Source organism: Cyprinodon tularosa, unplaced genomic scaffold, assembly GCF_016077235.1.
Source record: "Cyprinodon tularosa strain WSP-4 unplaced genomic scaffold, ASM1607723v1 ctg137, whole genome shotgun sequence".
Lineage (NCBI taxonomy): Eukaryota > Metazoa > Chordata > Actinopteri > Cyprinodontiformes > Cyprinodontidae > Cyprinodon > Cyprinodon tularosa.
In genome coordinates, this window is record NW_024038189.1 from 379,952 (window position 1) to 398,470 (window position 18,519).

The 18,519-nt window shown below is 39.8% G+C and overlaps 2 protein-coding genes across 2 annotated transcripts in view; one reads left to right on the forward strand and one right to left on the reverse strand.

Moving 5' to 3' along the window:
- Positions 1-8,633, reverse strand: part of pus10 (pseudouridine synthase 10) — a 33,273-nt gene extending 24,640 nt beyond the window's left edge. Inside the window, exons 1-2 of the mRNA XM_038278001.1 lie at positions 8,311-8,633; positions 8,046-8,144 (exon numbers count right to left, since the gene is read on the reverse strand). The gene's annotated coding sequence lies outside the window, so the exon portion shown is untranslated. The remainder of the gene's footprint in view (positions 1-8,045; positions 8,145-8,310) is intronic.
- cct4 (chaperonin containing TCP1, subunit 4 (delta)) lies at positions 8,347-17,227 on the forward strand. Its single transcript, XM_038278002.1, has 13 exons — positions 8,347-8,633; positions 11,557-11,609; positions 11,686-11,775; positions 11,873-11,981; positions 12,132-12,396; positions 12,481-12,613; positions 13,606-13,745; positions 13,823-13,919; positions 14,566-14,676; positions 16,113-16,243; positions 16,511-16,745; positions 16,885-16,998; positions 17,075-17,227. Exons 1-13 carry the CDS (start codon positions 8,528-8,530, stop codon positions 17,087-17,089), a joined length of 1,599 nt encoding a protein of 532 aa, XP_038133930.1. The 5' UTR covers positions 8,347-8,527; the 3' UTR covers positions 17,090-17,227.
- The last annotated feature ends 1,292 nt before the right edge of the window (positions 17,228-18,519 follow it).

Below are 18,519 nucleotides of genomic sequence, written 5' to 3' on the forward strand. Positions count from 1 at the left end.
ACTGGGAGGAGGCCCAGGGGGAGACCCAGGACACGCTGGAGAGACTATGTTTCTCGGCTGGCCTGGGAACGCCTTGGGGTTCCTCCTGAGGGGCTAGAAGAAGTGGCTGGAGAGAGGGAAGTCTGGGCCTCCCTTCTTAAGCTGCTGCCCCCGCGACCCGACCCCGGATAAGCAGAGGAAGATGGATGGATGGATGGATATATATATATATATATATATATATATATATATATATATATATATATATATAAAAACAAGGCAAAATCCTTCTTCATTTTTACCGTCAACAGGCGGCAGCCATGTCTGAATTCCTCATTTTCCAGTCAATTTTATTGAAATTTGTATTTTCCCCCCATTCTCTTTTTCTCCGCCTCGAGCTTCCTTTCTGAGCATACAATCAACTGGAACAAGTTCTATCTGATATAATATATCTGACGAAATTGTTTTTATGAACTTTTTTTTTTTAAATAAAGATTTTAAATGCCACGATTATCACATTTAATGAAATGTAATGCCAATTAAGGCACTAATTAAATATATATATTTTTAATGACCTTTTAAAGCCTTGTTTTGGACGAACGGGTCCAACCCTGTGGACTGGGGCTCATTTGGGTTTATTGTTAGCCTGCAATACCCCATACCTGTCTATGTCTGGGAAACGGGGGTCGTTAAAGGGAATTGTTGGCCTGGCTGAAGAGGCGGGGTCCTCTTTCCCCCTGTAAAGCGGGCGGGCTGCCATGATAACATAGGAATCAACTCAATCGCTGAATTGTAGGTTTTTGAAAGCTGAAACCTGAGCCCACCCCCTCTGTTTAAAGTTGTTTTTTTTGTTTCTTAACATAGACCAGAGTCTCTGAAAAAGAAGCTGATTAGCCAGTCACTTCATTTGGATGGGATTAAACTGATTTCAGATAATAAAGTAAAAAATCTTGGTGTTACTTTTGATCAGGACCTGTCATTTAAATCCCATATCAAAGAGGTTTCCTTCTTTCATCTGAGGAACATTGCAAAAATTAGAAATCTCCTGTCCAGGGGTGATGCTGAGAAACTAGTCCATGCATTTGTTACTTCAAGGCTGGACTATTGTAATTCTTAACTATCAGGAAGTGTTCAAACTGTAGTTAAAAGCCTTCAGCTGATCCAAAATGCTGCAGCCAGAGTTCTGATGAAAATGAAAAAGAGAGATCATATCTCTCCTATCCTGGCTTCTCTTCATTGGCTTCCTGTTAAATCCAGAATAGAATTTAAAATCCTCCTTCTCACATATTCAATTTAATTCAGTTTATTTATATAGCGCCAAATTCACAACACATGTCATCTCAAGGCACTTTACAGTTCAACCAGATCAAATTGATACAAAGTTTTCTATCTAAGGAAAACCAGTTGATTGCATTGACTCATTGACTCAAATACAATCCCCCACACTAAGCATGCTTGTAGCGACAGTGGAGAGGAAAAACTCCCTTTTAACAGGAAGAAACCTCCAGCAGAACCAGGCTCAGTGTGAGCGGCCATCTGCCGAGGCCGACTGGGGTTCAAGGAGACAGAAGCAGAGATACAAAAAGCAGCTGTAAAAGGCGGCCCCGTCCAGGAAACACACAGCCAGGCAGACGAGCTCCAAGGCAGCTCCCATGCCAGAGGACGAAGAAAGCACATCCACTCAGTCACGGTCAGAGAAACAGGACCACACTGGAAAACAGGCCGATCTCCAACATCTATAAACAAGGGTGTTGATGGAAGCAGCACAGCTGATGTTTCTTTCCAGGATGACGTCACAGCCAAACAGGAACAGACGAGGCAAAGCTACTCTGAGGAAAAGCAGAGAGAGCAGAAGGTTAGAGATTGAACTAACAGATTCTGCAGAATAGGAGAACAGAGAGAGAATGAAGCAGAATGATGAAATGGGGGTCCCTATGTCCTCCAAAAGTCTAAGCCTATAGCAGCATAACTATAGAGATAGCTCAGGATAACCTGAGCTATCTCTAACTATAAGCTTTATCAAAAAGGAAAGTTTTAAGCCTAGCCTTAAAAGTAGACAGGGTGTCTGCCTCACGGACTAAAACTGGTAGTTGGTTCCACAGGAGAGGAGCCTGATAACTAAAAGATCTGCCTCCCATTCTACTTTTAGAAATTCTAGGAACCACTAGTAAACCTGCAGATTGAGAGCGAAGTGCTCTGTTAGGAACATAAGGAACAATCAGATCTCTGATATAAGATGGAGCTTGGCCATTTAAGGCTTTATATGTGAGAAGGAGGATTTTAAATTCTATTCTTGATTTAACAGGAAGCCAATGAAGAGAAGCCAGGATAGGCGAGATATGATCTCTCTTTTTCATTTTCATTAGAACTCTGGCTGCAGCATTTTGGATCAGCTGAAGGCTTTTAACTACAGTTTGTGGACTTCCTGATAGTAAAGAATTACAATAGTCCAGCCTTGAAGTAACAAATGCATGGACTAGTTTCTCAGCATCACCCCTGGACAGGATATTTCTAATTTTTGCAATGTTCCTCAGATGAAAGAAGGAAATTCTAGAAACCTCTTTGATGTGGGATTTAAATGACAGGTCCTGATCAAAAACAACACCAAGATTTTTTACTTTATTATCTGAAATCAGTTTAATCCCATCCAAATGAAGTGACTGGCTAATCAGTTTCTTTTTCAGAGACTCTGGTCCAAAGACTATAACTTCTGTTTTGTCTGCATTCAGAAGCAGAAAGTTAAGAGTCATCCAGGTTTTTATGTCTTCAAGACATGCCTGTAATCTATGTAATGGGTTAGCTTCATCTGGATTTATAGACAGATATAGCTGGGTATCATCAGCATAACAGTGGAAATTAATCCCATGCTGTCTAATAATTCTACCAATTGGGAGCATGTATAAAGTAAAGAGAATTGGTCCTAGCACTGATCCCTGTGGTACTCCACAGGTAACCTTTGAGCGTGTTGAAGATCTATCATTAACATGAACAAACTGAATTCGATCAGATAGATAAGATTTAAACCAGTCTAGTGCTGTTCCTTTAATTCCAACAAAATATTCAAGTCTTTCTAAAAGAATATTATGGTCAACTGTATCAAATGCAGCACTAAGATCCAACAGGACGAGCACAGATACAAGTCCATTATCTGAGGCCATGAGAATATCATTAGTGACTTTCACCAGAGCTGTTTCAGTGCTATGATGAGCTCTAAAGCCAGACTGAAACTCTTCAAAAAGTTCATTATGGTGGAAGTGATCGCAAACTTGTTTGGCAACTACTTTCTCAAGAATTTTGGATAAGAAAGGAAGATTGGATATAGGTCTATAATTGACCAAGTCATCTGGGTCAAGAGACGGTTTCTTAAGCAGAGGTTTAATTACAGCAACCTTAAAAGCTTTAGGTACATATCCCTGTAACAGAGATAGATTAATCACATCTAAAATGGAGGAGGAGATCAAAGGGAATACCTCCTTAAATAACCTGGTTGGAACTGGATCTAACATACAAGTTGAAGGCTTAGATGAAGACAATAATTTTGCTAATTCAGAGAGTTCAACTGGATCAAAGCAGTCTAAACCCAGTTCAGATTCCATGACTACCTCAGGTACAATCGCGGATAGAGGAGTGCTTATGATCTTATTTTTAATAAGATCAATCTTATTTATAAAGAATCCCATAAAGTCATTGCTGCTAAGAGCAGGTGGAATGGACGGTTCAACAGAGCTATGGCTCTGGGTGAGTTTGGCAACTGTATTAAAAAGAAATCTAGGATTATTCTTATTCTCCTCTATTAATGAGGAGAAGTATGCTGCTCTTGCTTTACAAAGGGTCCTCTTATACAGCAGTAAACCATTTTTCCAGACTAGGAAGGACTCTCGCAGGCCTGTGGAGCGATATTTTCTCTCCAGTTTCCTAGCATTTTGCTTCAAAGTACGCAGCTCTGCATTAAACCAAGGAGCAAGCTTTCTATTTTTAACGGTTTTCATTTTCAAAGGAGCTGCGTTGTCTAAGGCAATACGCAGAGAACTAGCAACCCCATCAACAAAATCATCAACCTGTGAAGGGGAATAAGCTAAACTTTTGCACTCTGCAGCACTGCTCAGTGACACAGAGGAGAGAGAAAGTGAAGCAGATTCTTTAAAATTTATAACTGCACTATCTGATAAAGATCTACTAAAATTGAACCTTCTTTTGGGGGAGGAGAACTCTGTTAAAGTAATCCCGAAGGTTATTAGAAAGTGGTCAGAGAGGACAGGGTTGTGAGGAAATACTGTTATTTCTTCACATTCTATGCCGTATGTCAGCACAAGATCCAAAGTATGAAGATGAGAATGCGTGGGACTATTCACATTTTGAACAAAGCCAATAGTGTCTAAGATAGCATTAAAGGCTGCTCTTAAGCTATCGCCTTCAATGTCAGCATGGATGTTAAAATCTCCCACTATGATGACCCTGTCAGTATTTAATACCAAATCAGAAAGGAACTCTGAAAACTCATCTAAAAATTCAGAGTAAGGACCTGGTGGACGATACAAAGTTACAAAAAGAAGAGGTTTTCTTGCCTTGAAATTTGGATCAGGGAAATTAAGGGTTAAATGTTCAAAAGAGTTGTAGGTATTAACTGTTTTGGGAGTAATCAGTAAGTCAGACTGGAAGATTGTTGCTACTCCTCCTCCTCGCCCAGAACTTCTGGGGATGTGAAAATTTAAATAGCTTGAAGGAGTTGCCTCATTTATGCTCACATAATCCTCTTGCTGCAGCCAGGTTTCTGTAAGGCAAAACAAGTCAATGTGATTATCACAAATCAAGTCATTAACTAGTAGACTTTTAGAGGAAAGCGATCTTATGTTAAACAGACCGCATTTAATTGTTTTAACTTTTTCCCCAATTTGAGTTATTTTGATTTTAATTAGATTATCATGATTTACTCCTTTGGGAATCTTTGCTAATTTATTAGATTTTGGTCGTGGGCAAGACACTGTCTGGATGGAGTAAAGAGTGGGTAACAGTAGAGAAGCTGCAGAGATGTGTGTTAAACTACAACTCTGCTTCCTGGTCTGCACCCTGGGTGGTCAGGGTTTTGGAGGACTAATAAATGTGGCCAGATTCCTAGAAAGAAGAGCTGCACCATCCAAAGTGGGATGGATGCCGTCTCTCCGAATCAGACCAGGCTTTCCCCAAAAGGATTGCCAATTATTAATGTAGCCCACGTTGTTTTCAGGGCACCACCTAGACAACCAGCGGTTGAATGACGACATGCGGCTAAACATGTCATCACTGGTCAGATCAGGGAGGGGACCAGAGAAAATTACGGAGTCCGACATTTTTTTGGCAAACTTACACACCGAAGCAACACTAATTTTAGTGACCTCCGATCGGCGTAACCGGGTGTCATTACCACCAGCGTGAATAACAATCTTACTGTATTTAACCTTATCCTTAGCCAGTAGTTTCAGGTAGGATTTGATGTCGCCCGTTCTGGCCCCCGGCAAACATTTGACTATGGTCCCTGGTGTCTCTAATGCCACGTTTCTGACTATGGAGCTGCCAATCACCAGAGTGGGCTTCTCAGTGGGTGTGTCACTGAGTGGGGAAAACCGGTTAGAAACGTGAACGGGTTGGTGGTGACCAGTGGGCAGAGATCCACGACTACGCTTTCTGCGTACAGTTACCCAATCGCCTGGCTGCTCAGGCACTTTTGGAGGACAGCTACGTGGGGGGCCTACTTCAACAGCCTGAAGCCTGGATTCTAACTCTGACACCCTCGCCTCCAAAGCTACAAAAATACTACACTTATTACACATCCCATTATCACTAAAGGAGGCAGAGGAATAACTGAACATCTGACACAGAGAGCAGGAGAGAGGAGAGGAAGAAGGAAGAGTTGGAAAAGAGTCAAGGGAGGGAGAGAGAGAAGCCATAGCAATGCTAAGCTAGCGCTAGCCTAGGCTAGCTACTTCTTGCTATCAGAAATAAAACCGTGTGAAACTGACAAGTGCTCAGTAGAAAAGTGCAGCAGAAGGTGCTATGTTTTAAAGTAGTCAGTTAGAGTTACTTAGATACAGAGGTATCACAGAGAAAATAACTTAACTTCAGATGGAGATCCTCTGAACAGCTGCACACTCAGTTAATCCAAACAGGAAGTGAACCTTAAATGGCCAAGCTCCATCTTATATCAGAGATCTGATTGTTCCTTATGTTCCTAACAGAGCACTTCGCTCTCAATCTGCAGGTTTACTAGTGGTTCCTAGAATTTCTAAAAGTAGAATGGGAGGCAGATCTTTTAGTTATCAGGCTCCTCTCCTGTGGAACCAACTACCAGTTTTAGTCCGTGAGGCAGACACCCTGTCTACTTTTAAGGCTAGGCTTAAAACTTTCCCTTTTGATAAAGCTTCTAGTTAGAGTGGCTCAGGTTATCCTGAGCTATCTCTATAGTTATGCTGCTATAGGCTTAGACTGCTGGAGGACATAGGGACCCCCATTTCATCATTCTGCTTCATTCTCTCTCTGTTCTCCTATTCTGCAGAATCTGTTAGTTCAATCTCTAACCTTCTGCTCTCTCTGCTTTTCCTCAGAGTAGCTTTGCCTCGTCTGTTCCTGTTTGGCTGTGACGTCATCCTGGAGAGAAACATCAGCTGTGCTGCTTCCATCAACACCCTTGTTTATAGATGTTGGAGATCGGCCTGTTTTCCAGTGTGGTCTTGTTTCTCTGACCGTGACTGAGTGGATGTGCTCTCTTCATCCTCTGGCATGGGAGCTGCCTTGGAGCTTGTCTGCCTGGCTGTGTGTTTCCTGGACGGGGCCGCCTTTTACAGCTGCTTTTTGTATCTCTGCTTCTGTCTCCTTGAACCCCAGTCAGCCTCAGCAGATGGCCGCTCACACTGAGCCTGGTTCTGCTGGAGGTTTCTTCCTGTTAAAAGGGAGTTTTTCCTCTCCACTGTCGCTACAAGCATGCTTAGTGTGAGGGATTGTATTTGAGTCAATGAGTCGATGTAATGAACTGGTTTTCCTTAGATAGAAAACTTTGTATCAATTTGACTGGATGAACTGGTTGAACTGTAAAGTGCCTTGAGATGACATGTGTTGTGAATTTGGCGCTATAGAAATAAACTGAATTGAATTGAAAATTGAATTGAATAGATGGCTTCCTTCCTGGATTTGAAGCGAAACGTCTTAAAACCTGGAAACAAAGTCCAGTGGATTGTTTTTTAACCTTTTTGGAATTAACATTGGAAGTTTGTTACCCCGTCAGTTCTCACTGTAAAGATCGGTTTTCTAAGTTTTATTTTTGAAAAAAAAATGGTTAAAGTATCTCTTCAGCATAAATTTGTTCTTTCAAATTCATGACCTTTACTTGTATTCTTCAGGCATTTGAAAACGCCAGAACTTGATTATAAAGTCTGTTTGCCAGCATCATTTATAAACATTAAATCTGATGTTATTATCCTAAACTTACCCAGTACTCAGGTACCCTTTCTATCGAATACTTTTTTACTTGAGTAAAAACATGTTAAAGCAGAGCTACTCTTACTTGGTCACAGTTTTTGGTTTCTTTGGTCAGATGTGTTCTCCATCCAATCTAACTGAGCATTTCAGTTCACTTCAGGCTGTTTGTGTTTCTTTCTTTTCAAATCACAATTACAGCCTTAATTTCATTATATTAACTGCATAAAATCTGTGTATAATTAAACTTTGAGACAAGGGGCATAACCTAAAGGATACTGTTTATACATCAACATATTAAAGTAGTGAGAGGTTAGCATTTAGCGTTAAATACGTGTTGAACTGTGTATTTAATTCTGATACAGCAGTATGTAAATGTTTGTAGAGCCGTCAAACATAATAAAAAGGTTAACATAATAAAAAAATAGTTAATTATATTCTGACAGATTGCACCTGGATTATTTGATTGATAGGTCTGTAACAGAAGTAGGAGCACATCTAAAACTCTGAAAACTAGCTAACAGTAAGCTTTGGGAAGTGGAAATCGGGAAGCATACTCAAAGGAAGTTCACATAAAAAAATAATAAAATAAAAATAACCCGAAACTGAAATGAACCTACCCGATACGGAGTTTATTCTGGAGACAAGAGTAGAAAGAAGCCGAGCAGCATTTGCTTTTCAGTGAGGCGCTTTCTGCATGCCTGCTCCCGCAGTCCAAACTAATCAAACCAGAAAAGAATTAGGAGATAATATATGTCTTTATTAAACGATCGTGGGTAATTTAAAACACATTTTAATTCAAACTATTATCATATAAAAAATTATGCAAGTTAAGTCATATTCAAAACAAAAAAACATTATTTTAAATCACCGCTCGACACATACTGCCTGATTACGTCATCTCCATGCGTCGGGGTCTTGACAGCCGGGTCCTTCCTTTCCTCTGTGGCAGCCGGTGGCTCTGGAAGTTTCTAACGGCACCCGGGGATCACGCCTCAATCTAAGTCCATCCGAGGCCGAACCGCGGTTTTTTAGCCACGAGCCTTCATCCATTCACATCTAAAGCCTAATATCAATATTTCCCATCGGATATTTAGACGAAATGCCTGAAGCCATGGCGATACCGAAAGGGGGCAACAAAGGAGGGGCGTATGTGGACCGCGACAAGCCGGCCCAGATCCGCTTCAGCAACATCTCTGCTGCCAAAGGTAGGCCGGAATGCTAAAGGTCTCTGGACCTGCGGATGGTGGGTCTGCTCGGGGCGGTTCCGGTTCGGCAGCGTTATTTTCGTTCTTTTAAAGATTTAATTCGGGCTTCATTTTTTTTCTCTCTTTGTTAAATAAAAAAAACTGCAATGAAAATATCCCGTATGAGTCTGGAAGCTTCTCTGGAATCATTCAATAATGGGCGTTTGGCTGCTGATGTCCATGACTGGTCAATATCATCTTAGCACTTGGAGGACTGTGGTGCATCAGAGGGCCAGGACTGATCTACACATGCATTAAACTGAGAGGCTAAACAAAAATACTTTAATACTATTTGTTTTTCAATCTTGTATTTTGTTGGCGTAAATACAATTTAATCATTTTACTTTTAATAATATTTTGGAAGCTTAGGCCCCTAATTGCAAATGCTCATTACATTAATCATTTAAGGTTCTTAAGAATTGTGATCTTAGTAGTTAAAAATAAAACTGCATTACAGAAGCCACAGAAAACAATCCTCAAAGTCATGGCACTTAAAATTAACCTATGTTTAGCATTTTAATTAGAATAAAATAAAAAATCTCTTTATTTTCACACAAAGGGAAAATTCTGATGTATGCAGCAGCACAAAGGTTATATAAAAAAATGGTCACATTAATGTTTAAGAATAATATATTAATCAAGAGTTAAATGATAAACAATAAAATAATTCAATTCAGTTAATTTTTTATAGTGCCAATTCACAACACATCACCTCAAGGCAATTTACAATTCAACCAGATCATACAGTCAGATTGATTCAACGTTTTCTATCTAAGGAAAACCAGTTGATTGCATTGACTCAAATACAATCCCTCACACTGAGGCCCCGTCCACACGAAGTCAAAACGAACACGAAACGCTGATTTTTTCCAAAACGTTTGCCGTAAAGCCGGAGACGTAAAATAAATGTGAGCGTCCACACGAATGCATGAAAACGCTGCAAAATGTATGCCAGACCTGTAAGTGGCGCTGTGTTGCCAAAGCAAAAATAAGCGACGAAATGTTGGGCATGCGCAGTAATATTTATACATGGTTGCCCTGCGGGTCCATTTTCGTGGTTAAGTCAAATTCAGGTGCTGAACTATGTCGTCTATATTGCTCTGTTCTTCCTGGAGATATTCCAGAAGAAGAAGATTCTGTTGTAAGCCCGACAGCAGGGTGAGTAGCATTAGCAGCAACAGCGCCATTGTTGTTGTGATACTGTGTCGCGCATGCGTGTGTAGAGGCGACGCTATGACGCATGCGTTGTAAAAAAAAATATGCGGTTAGAGCGTAAAGATGGAAACGCGAAAACGGCGTTTCGAAATCTTCCCACTCTGAAGGCTGAATAAAAAAAAGATCGTTTACAGACCCCCGAAACGCCGGCTTCGTATGGATGAGAGGCTGGTTTGGTGAAAAATTTGTGCGTTTAGGCCAGGGTTAGTCTTCGTGTGGACGGGGCCTAAGCATGCTTGTAGTGACAGTGGAGAGGAAAAACTCCCTTTTAACAGGAAGAAACCTCCAGCAGAACCAGGCTCAGTGTGAGCGGCCATCTGCTGAGGCCCACTGGGGTTCAAGGAGACAGAAGCAGAGATAGAAAAAGCAGCTGTAAAAGGCGGCCCCGTCTAGGAAACACACAGCCAGGCAGACGAGCTCCAAGACAACTTCAATGTTCGAGAACACCTGATATTGGAGTTAATAATAATGTACTGTAAAGTGTTTTAACAATATAAAACTAGAATACTAGAAGTAATTGGAATCAAAAGACAGAACCTGAGCTTCATTTAATGTATTATGCATGAGTCTAAGAGTTTTTAGATGTCAAAACTTTCACCACTCTCATTTCAGTTTTGATTTAAAAAATTAAAAAAGGAGAACTGCAGAATCTGTTATTTGACTTTTGTTGAATTGCAATTAGATTGGATGATTTTAGAATCCAGTCAAAACTACATCATGGATCAATTAAAACCCAAGAATTTAAAAGCTGTTCTTTCTTTTTAACATTGAATCCTAAATAGGGGAAGTAAATGAACTTTTTTAAATCTCACATACATGCATACACGAATACATCTTCTAACCATGAAAGATTAATTTGTATTGAATAATTTTAACTGTCATCTGAAAAAGGAATTGAAGCTGAAGCCTCCAGCTTGTAAATGCCTTTGCGTTAACAACAAAAAAAAACAAGAATATTGTTAATGTGTGTGTATATATCTATATATATGTCACACTTATGTTCTTTGATTACCTTCCATTACAGCTGGAAACATAAACATTAATTTACACTAGATTATTTTTTTATGACAGTAACTAAATAATTTCAATTCAGCATCAGGGTCATTCCAAAGCCTAACCTTCGAAACAGAAACTCGTCTATTTTTATATTAGTTCTCATTTTACATGGTTCAAAAATAGACAATCCCTCTTTTCTCAACTAAAATAAATCTTGTAAACAAACAGAGGAAACTGTTCATTACTCTAAAAAGTACCTTTAGTATTTCTGTATATATAATATCCATGAATTTTTAAGAGAATTAATCTGCAAAGAATTAATTAGTTGGTTCATAATATATAATATTATTATTCTAATGGGTCTTTTCTAAATCTTGATTATTGGGCTAATGTTAGGTTTATAAGTACAAAGATCTAGATTTCAGTATTTTCCTCTTTATAGAGCAATTATATGACTTAATTATATGGGTTTTTTTTAACCAAAATGGCCTCTTATCACATTGTCCTTATTTGTGCCCTTTAGTCTTTTAACATAAACAATGTCTCGTGGTGATAAAATGATCAAACTATCTACTTTTCTTATTCATCCCGTCTTTCTGCTGTAGAGGTGAAATTCCCGTCATGTTGTTGTTGTGTTTTTCCCAATCTGACTAATCCTGTGTTTGATTGACAGCTGTTGCAGACGCCATCAGAACCAGTCTGGGCCCCAAAGGAATGGACAAGATGGTTAGTGGGAGAACGTTTCTTTACCTCCTGTCCTTATTTAACCAAATGATTGAGCTGAGGCTGTGTTGGGTTCCAGATCCAGGATGAGAAAGGTGACGTGACCATCACCAATGATGGAGCCACCATCCTGAAGCAGATGCAGGTGCTGCACCCTGCTGCCAAAATGGTGAGACTGCTACTTTGCCCTGTTTCTTTCCTTTTTTCTTTTTTTTTCCCGATGAGGCGACAGAGTTGGTGACGTTTTCTTCCGATCTGTGTTTCAGCTGGTGGAGCTGTCCAAAGCCCAGGACATAGAAGCCGGTGATGGCACCACCTCTGTGGTGGTGATTGCTGGTGCGCTGCTGGATGCCTGCTCCAAACTGCTGCAGAAAGGTAAGACCAGCAGCAATTACTCTGTTTGGATTTTTTTTCCTATGTGTCATAGAAACTTGTTTTGTAAAACTTTTATCTGCGTCTTTGCTCTCCGAACTGTTTTGAGATGTTTGGTTTCAGCTTTGTGTTTTCTGCTCTGTGATTGGTCAGGTATCCACCCCACCATCATCTCGGAGTCGTTCCAGAAGGCCGTGGATAAAGGCGTGGAGGTGCTGACCGCCATGAGCCGCCCGGTGGAGCTGAGCGACCGCGAGACGCTTCTCAACAGCGCCACAACATCGCTGTGCTCTAAGGTGGTGTCGCAGTACTCCAGCTTGCTGGCGCCCATGAGCGTGGACGCAGTGATGCGCGTCATCGACCCGGCCACAGCCACCGGGGTTGACCTGCATGACATTAAGATCACCAAGAAGCTTGGGTGAGTGTGCCTCATTTCTCTTCTCTTATTCTAAACAGTTTTGCTTGTGGCAGCTGTTTGTTTATTGTATGTTTTTGTTCCCAGAGGAACCATTGATGACTGTGAGCTGGTGGAGGGACTGGTACTCACTCAGAGGGTGGCCAACTCCGGCGTGACCCGTGTGGAGAAGGCTAAAATTGGCCTCATCCAGTTTTGTCTCTCCCCTCCCAAAACTGATGTAAAGAAATTTTTTTCCCTTTATTTATTTATATATATATATATATATATATGTGTGTGTATATATATGTATATGTGTATATATGTATATGTATATTAGGGATGCACGATATAATCGGCCCCCTATCGGTATCGGCATTAAAACTGAATATTGGACATCGGCCACCCCACCGATATTTAACCCGATATTTGATCAGCTTCTGAGTTTCTGAAGTCTAAAAAAAAAATAATAATAATAAAATACTTCTTCTTCTTCCTCAAAAACGTCTTTTTTAAAGACTTAAAAACTTCTAAAGACGAGGGAAAAAATATTGATACATTAAAATATCCCAATATCTTCATATGCTGATATATTGCCATTTAAAAACACCATATCAATCTCTTTTACTAATGAAATATTGCTATATGTCATCGTTATGCTACGAAATCCCCCGAAAATTTACAAAATTTTGCCATATTTTTATATGTTGATATATTGACGCGGTATCGATCTATTTTACTAACAAAATCTCACAAGAATTTGCAAAATATCACGAGAGTTTGTAACAGAACGATGAAATTTCACGAGATTTTGAAAGTAAAATAGATCGATACCGCGTTTTTAAGAATCAATTTGATATCAGCATATGAAAATATATTTGAGTATATTATTTTTTAAAGTGTCAGGAATGGATAACAAAATTGCTATTTTCAATGACTACTTATTTTTGTCCAGCTTTAACATCAGTATCGATATCGGTTATCGGCTACATGAGTTATAAAATATCGGCATATCGGCCAAAATCCCAATATCGTGCATCCCTAATAAATATATATATATATATAAATATATATATAAATACATACATCTACACTCATCTTTTATTTTTTGTGTGTGCAAACCTATGTTTGCCCAAACCTTTAGATAATTTCCTCATCAACATGAAACTATCAACAAAACTCCTGGGAAATATTTAATCTTTTTTTTTCTCTCCGGTTCTGTGTGGATTGCAGATGGACAACCAGATCGTTGTATCAGACTACGCTCAAATGGACCGTGTGCTGCGGGAGGAGCGGGCCTACATCCTCAATTTGGTGAAGCAGATCAAGAAAGCCGGCTGCAATGTGCTGCTCATCCAGAAGTCCATCCTCAGGTACAGACTTTGACAACAATTACATCACAGGGTTCTCTCACTTTGGGATGTTCTGACTCCAAATGTTTCTGTCACAGAGATGCTCTGAGTGACCTCGCTCTGCACTTCCTCAACAAAATGAAGATCATGGTGGTGAAGGAAATTGAAAGGGAGGACATTGAGTTCATCTGCAAGGTGGGTTCTCCAACCTTCCACGGTTCACCTTTTACCACCTACAACAGCACTCGCTGAAAAATTTAATCTGGATATATTGGAGATTTAGTCAGAAAACCAACAACTCCATCTACATGTATTTAGATTAGATTAGATGAGCTTTATTGATCTCACAGCAGAGAAATTCACTGGTCACATATTGGCATAGTAATTAAAGAAGGTGCAAACAAGGAGGAAAAGGTGCATTAAGTAGAATAAAAAAAAATACAAGGGAGTAACGGAGAGATTTTAGGTGACATATGTACAATCAGGATGGCTTATATACAGGTGGATTGACTTTTGCATTAAAGTGTAGTAGGTGAGGAGCAACGGTGAGGTAGTGGTATGACTATTCTATTCACATATATTGCACAGTCAGCATATTGCACAGAATATTGCACAGTCAATAAATAAAAAAACTAATATAGCTGCACAGTGGTTGTTACAGGAGTTATTGTGGTTACAGTGCATTATTATAGAGTCTGGTGGCAGCAGGGATGAATGATCTGCGGTGGCGCTCCTTCTTACAGACACGGTGTCTAAATCTTTCTAACGCTCCTCCATGTTTCTTAGAAACTGCAGAAACTTCAGTAGTTGTTGAATAAATGAGTCCCTTCCTTTGCTTCAGACCATTGGAACGAAACCCATCGCCCACATCGACCACTTCACCCCTGAGATGCTTGGAACCGCTGAACTGGCCGAGGAGGTCAACCTAGACGGATCTGGGAAACTCGTCAAGGTCAGTCTCTCCTTTTATGTTTAATGAGGAAATTAAAAACAAAGCAGGTTTGTTATTATCTACCTATCTTTTATACGGTTCCTAAAGTCCCTTTTTCAAGATTCAGTCACTTTAAAAACTCAAACCTCTGAACATCTCATTGGCAAGAAGGACTCTATTGTTGAATGGAAGCCATTGGAAGTCCTGCTATATTAGAGATCTGCAGCCTTAAGAGTCCAAAGAACCACTTTGACCCTCAGTTTGAGCCACTAACATTGCATCACCTTTTGAAAGAAATCAATATCTATGTAGGATTTTATTTGTAAAGAATCATTTCTTTATTATTTGTAGGTTTTAGAAATTTTTTTGACTTTTCCATGAAAGAGGGTGTTTGCATTTCCTTTTGTGGGATCTTAATATTTTCGAACATAGTTTCAAACTTAATAAGAAAATGAATTTCTTGTGCTTTGATTGTGATTATGTTGTGGAACTTAAACAAAAGGAGTCAATAAGACGAAACAAACTGATAAAACCTGCATTACTTTCATATCTAGATACTATATCATCATTATTTATGTATTTATAAATCAAAGTTTTTAAGAACCACACTGGAAAGTCCAAAGAGCCACCTGTGGCTCCAGAGCGGCGGGTTGCAGACCTTTGTGCTGGATTTTGGTCCTGGTGGGAAAGCTACGGTGGCCCTGAAGTGCAAACTGCAACTACAAATCTAAAAGCGCAACTACATTAAGGAAAACACAATTACATTAACCTACTGGAAAAGGTAGGTACCAGTGGGAAACATGAGACATCGCTGATTGGACGACGGCGCCGTTTGACCCTTGAACCGGAAGTCATTCTGCCTGCTGCGGCTTTTGAAAACATGGATACTAACTGAAATTTCGTGATTAGTCTTGAGCATATCCAGTATCACCTCGTACGTATGTCCTGATTCAAAATATTCATGGATAACGGCAGCTATGTTTGGGGCGTCGACAATATCCATGTTTTCAAAAGCCGCAGCAGGCAGAATGACTTCTGGTTCTGTTTCTCACTGGTACCTACCTTTTCCGGTAGGTTAATGTAATTGTGTCTTTCTCTTAATGTAGTTGCGCTTTTAGATTTGTAGTTGCAGTTTGCACTTCAGGGCCACCGTAGAAAGCAGCTCTGAACACGACATTCCCTCTCTGAAACCTGTTAGTCATCACATCCTGCTGCAAGAATCATTTTCTGCAGCCGATCGGCTCACTGTTCAAAGTTAATGGGGAGATGATAAAAGCAAATATAAGTCCATCTTGGATACTTTTTTTATAAGCTAACAAAATCCTTGAGACTTATTCTAGGAGTATAAATATATATGCATGCCGCACTTTTCAGGTTTTATCGAATAAGATGCTGATGAATAATAATTCAGTAAAGATTGAGGTTGTTTTGTACCTTTTTGCCGTTGCTTGTTGCAGATCACAGGCTGCAGCAGCCCAGGGAAGACTGTTAGCATCGTTGTTCGGGGATCCAACAAGCTTGTGATCGAGGAGGCGGAGCGCTCCATCCATGACGCGCTGTGTGTGATTCGCTGCTTGGTCAAGAAGAGGTCAGTCCTTTCTGCTAATTTAAATGATAGCTTTTCATTTTTTAATGCTGGGTCTGTCGTGCACCCTCTGACAAAGGCGCTCCTGCTTTGGTTCCTCCTGCAGGGGCGTAACAAACAGAGGAACAATAACGCAGAAAGCTCACCGCGTATTAACTCCTGGTTGTTTCTGCAACTTGGCTGGAGAGCCTTCTCACATTAACAGCAGATCCTGGTTTGGAGAGTTTCATAGAATTTGACTGTAATGCTAATCTGTTCGATGTCTTTCAGGGCTCTGATAGCAGGAGGTGGAGCTCCAGAGATCGAGCTGGCGGTGCGTCTGGCAGAGTACTCGCGCTCCCTGGGTGGCATGGAGGCCTACTGTGTGCGGGCGTATGCCGACGCCCTGGAGGTGATACCCTCCACGCTTGCTGAGAACGCAGGCCTCAATCCCATCTCCACGGTGACGGAGCTCCGAAACAGGCACGCACACGGAGACAAGATGGCCGGCATCAACGTCCGCAAGGTTAGCATGCTTACCTTCTGCTAGCAAGGAGCTAGCTGTACTGCAGCTGTTTTTACACATGGGTTTTAGAAAGCGGGCAAGTTTTGGGACCTTTTGATGGTTGTGATTTAACGGAGGTTTCCGTTTCTCTGTGTGATAGGGAGGAATCTCCAACATCCTGGAGGAACTGGTGGTTCAGCCTCTGCTGGTTTCTATCAGCGCACTTACTCTGGCCACGGAAACGGTCCGCAGCATTCTCAAGATTGATGACGTGGTAAGTAATCTACAGTTTTACTGTTATTTGATTTTACAGAATGACTTTTGGCTGAAAAGTTTTATTTGTGTTTCAGGTGAACACCCGATAGGTCGGTCCAGTGAAGATATGAAGTCTGTTCGTTCTGTGAGGGATCAAAAGACCTTTGCCATCTGTCTGCTCAGATTTCCACTGTAGTTGTTACTTTGCCTAATTTAAATAAAAAAAGGCTTTTTTTGTTGACACTCCAGCCTGGTTTCCTTTTTTTTTTTTCCTACAGCAGAATGATGAAAGTTTTTATGTTTAATGTAGCAATTATTAGATTATTTTGCCTTGATTATAATTGTAAAGCTTTTCAGAAACTTATTTCTTGGCTTCCCTTTGGATTACTTACAACTGGTTCTAAAATCATAGCTAAATACAAGAAAAACATATAATTCAGAGAGAGTCGACATCCATCCCACTGTAGATGATGCAGCTCTTCTTTCTAGGACTTTCTAGCCCTATTTTGTCAGTCTTCCTCAATCCTGACCACCCAGGGTGCAGACCAGGAAGCAGAGTCCTAGTATAACGCACCTCTACAGCTTCTCTACTGTTACCCACTCATTATCCCCATCTAGACTGTATCAAAAAAAAATGTTCATTACCAAAATCAAATAAATTAGAAAAGAATCCCAAATGAGTTAATTGTGATAATCTAATTAAAATAAAAATAACTAAAATTGGGAGAACATTAAAAAGTTAAATGTTTTAACATAAGACCTCTTCAAAAAGTCTGCTAGTTAATGACTTGATTTATGATAAATCGAATTATGTGGCCTTGCATAAACTTTTCTGCAGCAAGAGGATTATGTGAGCATAAATGAGGCAACTCTTAAGTTATTTAAATTTTCTATCGATATCGATCTATTTTTTAAAGTAAGAAAGTATTTTCTTTTTTCCAGCACATGGGCCGTCCTAAGTATAGTCGCACCTTAGAAGACTAGAGGTCTATCTATCATGGCATGGGGAAAATGTTTGTATCTGACCTTTAAATGGGATAAATACCCTAGTTTTAAATTGTTTGGATAATGTAAACCGCAAATATTGCTAATATCTTCCAGTATTCTAAACATCTGAGAAAAGTTGGTCTACCCTTAATTCAGGAATAAAACCCTTATTAAAGTATATTAAAAAAAATAATTATTTCATATACCGTATATTTCTTAAATCTGGTTCAAAAGATTTTTATTTTTCCCTGTTTTTTTGTTCTGTTTTGTTTTTTATTATAAAAGCAAACAGGAACAATTGTATTGAAAAACTGAAAGAAATAAAACAAAAGTGTAAGGTTGAACAGCAGGAATGGGTCAAGAAAACGAAGAAAAGTGGCAGAAATTAAGGGCCATGTTTTAAACTTTTTGTTGTATTTATTTAGTAAAAGGAAATTAAGGGTTTTTATTTTTATGCCTCCTACAGAGAGCTCATGGGTACATCAAAAAGCCATGCATGCTTTATGAATGAATTTAAAAAATCCCCTTTAGAGATAATAGTATTTAAGAATGT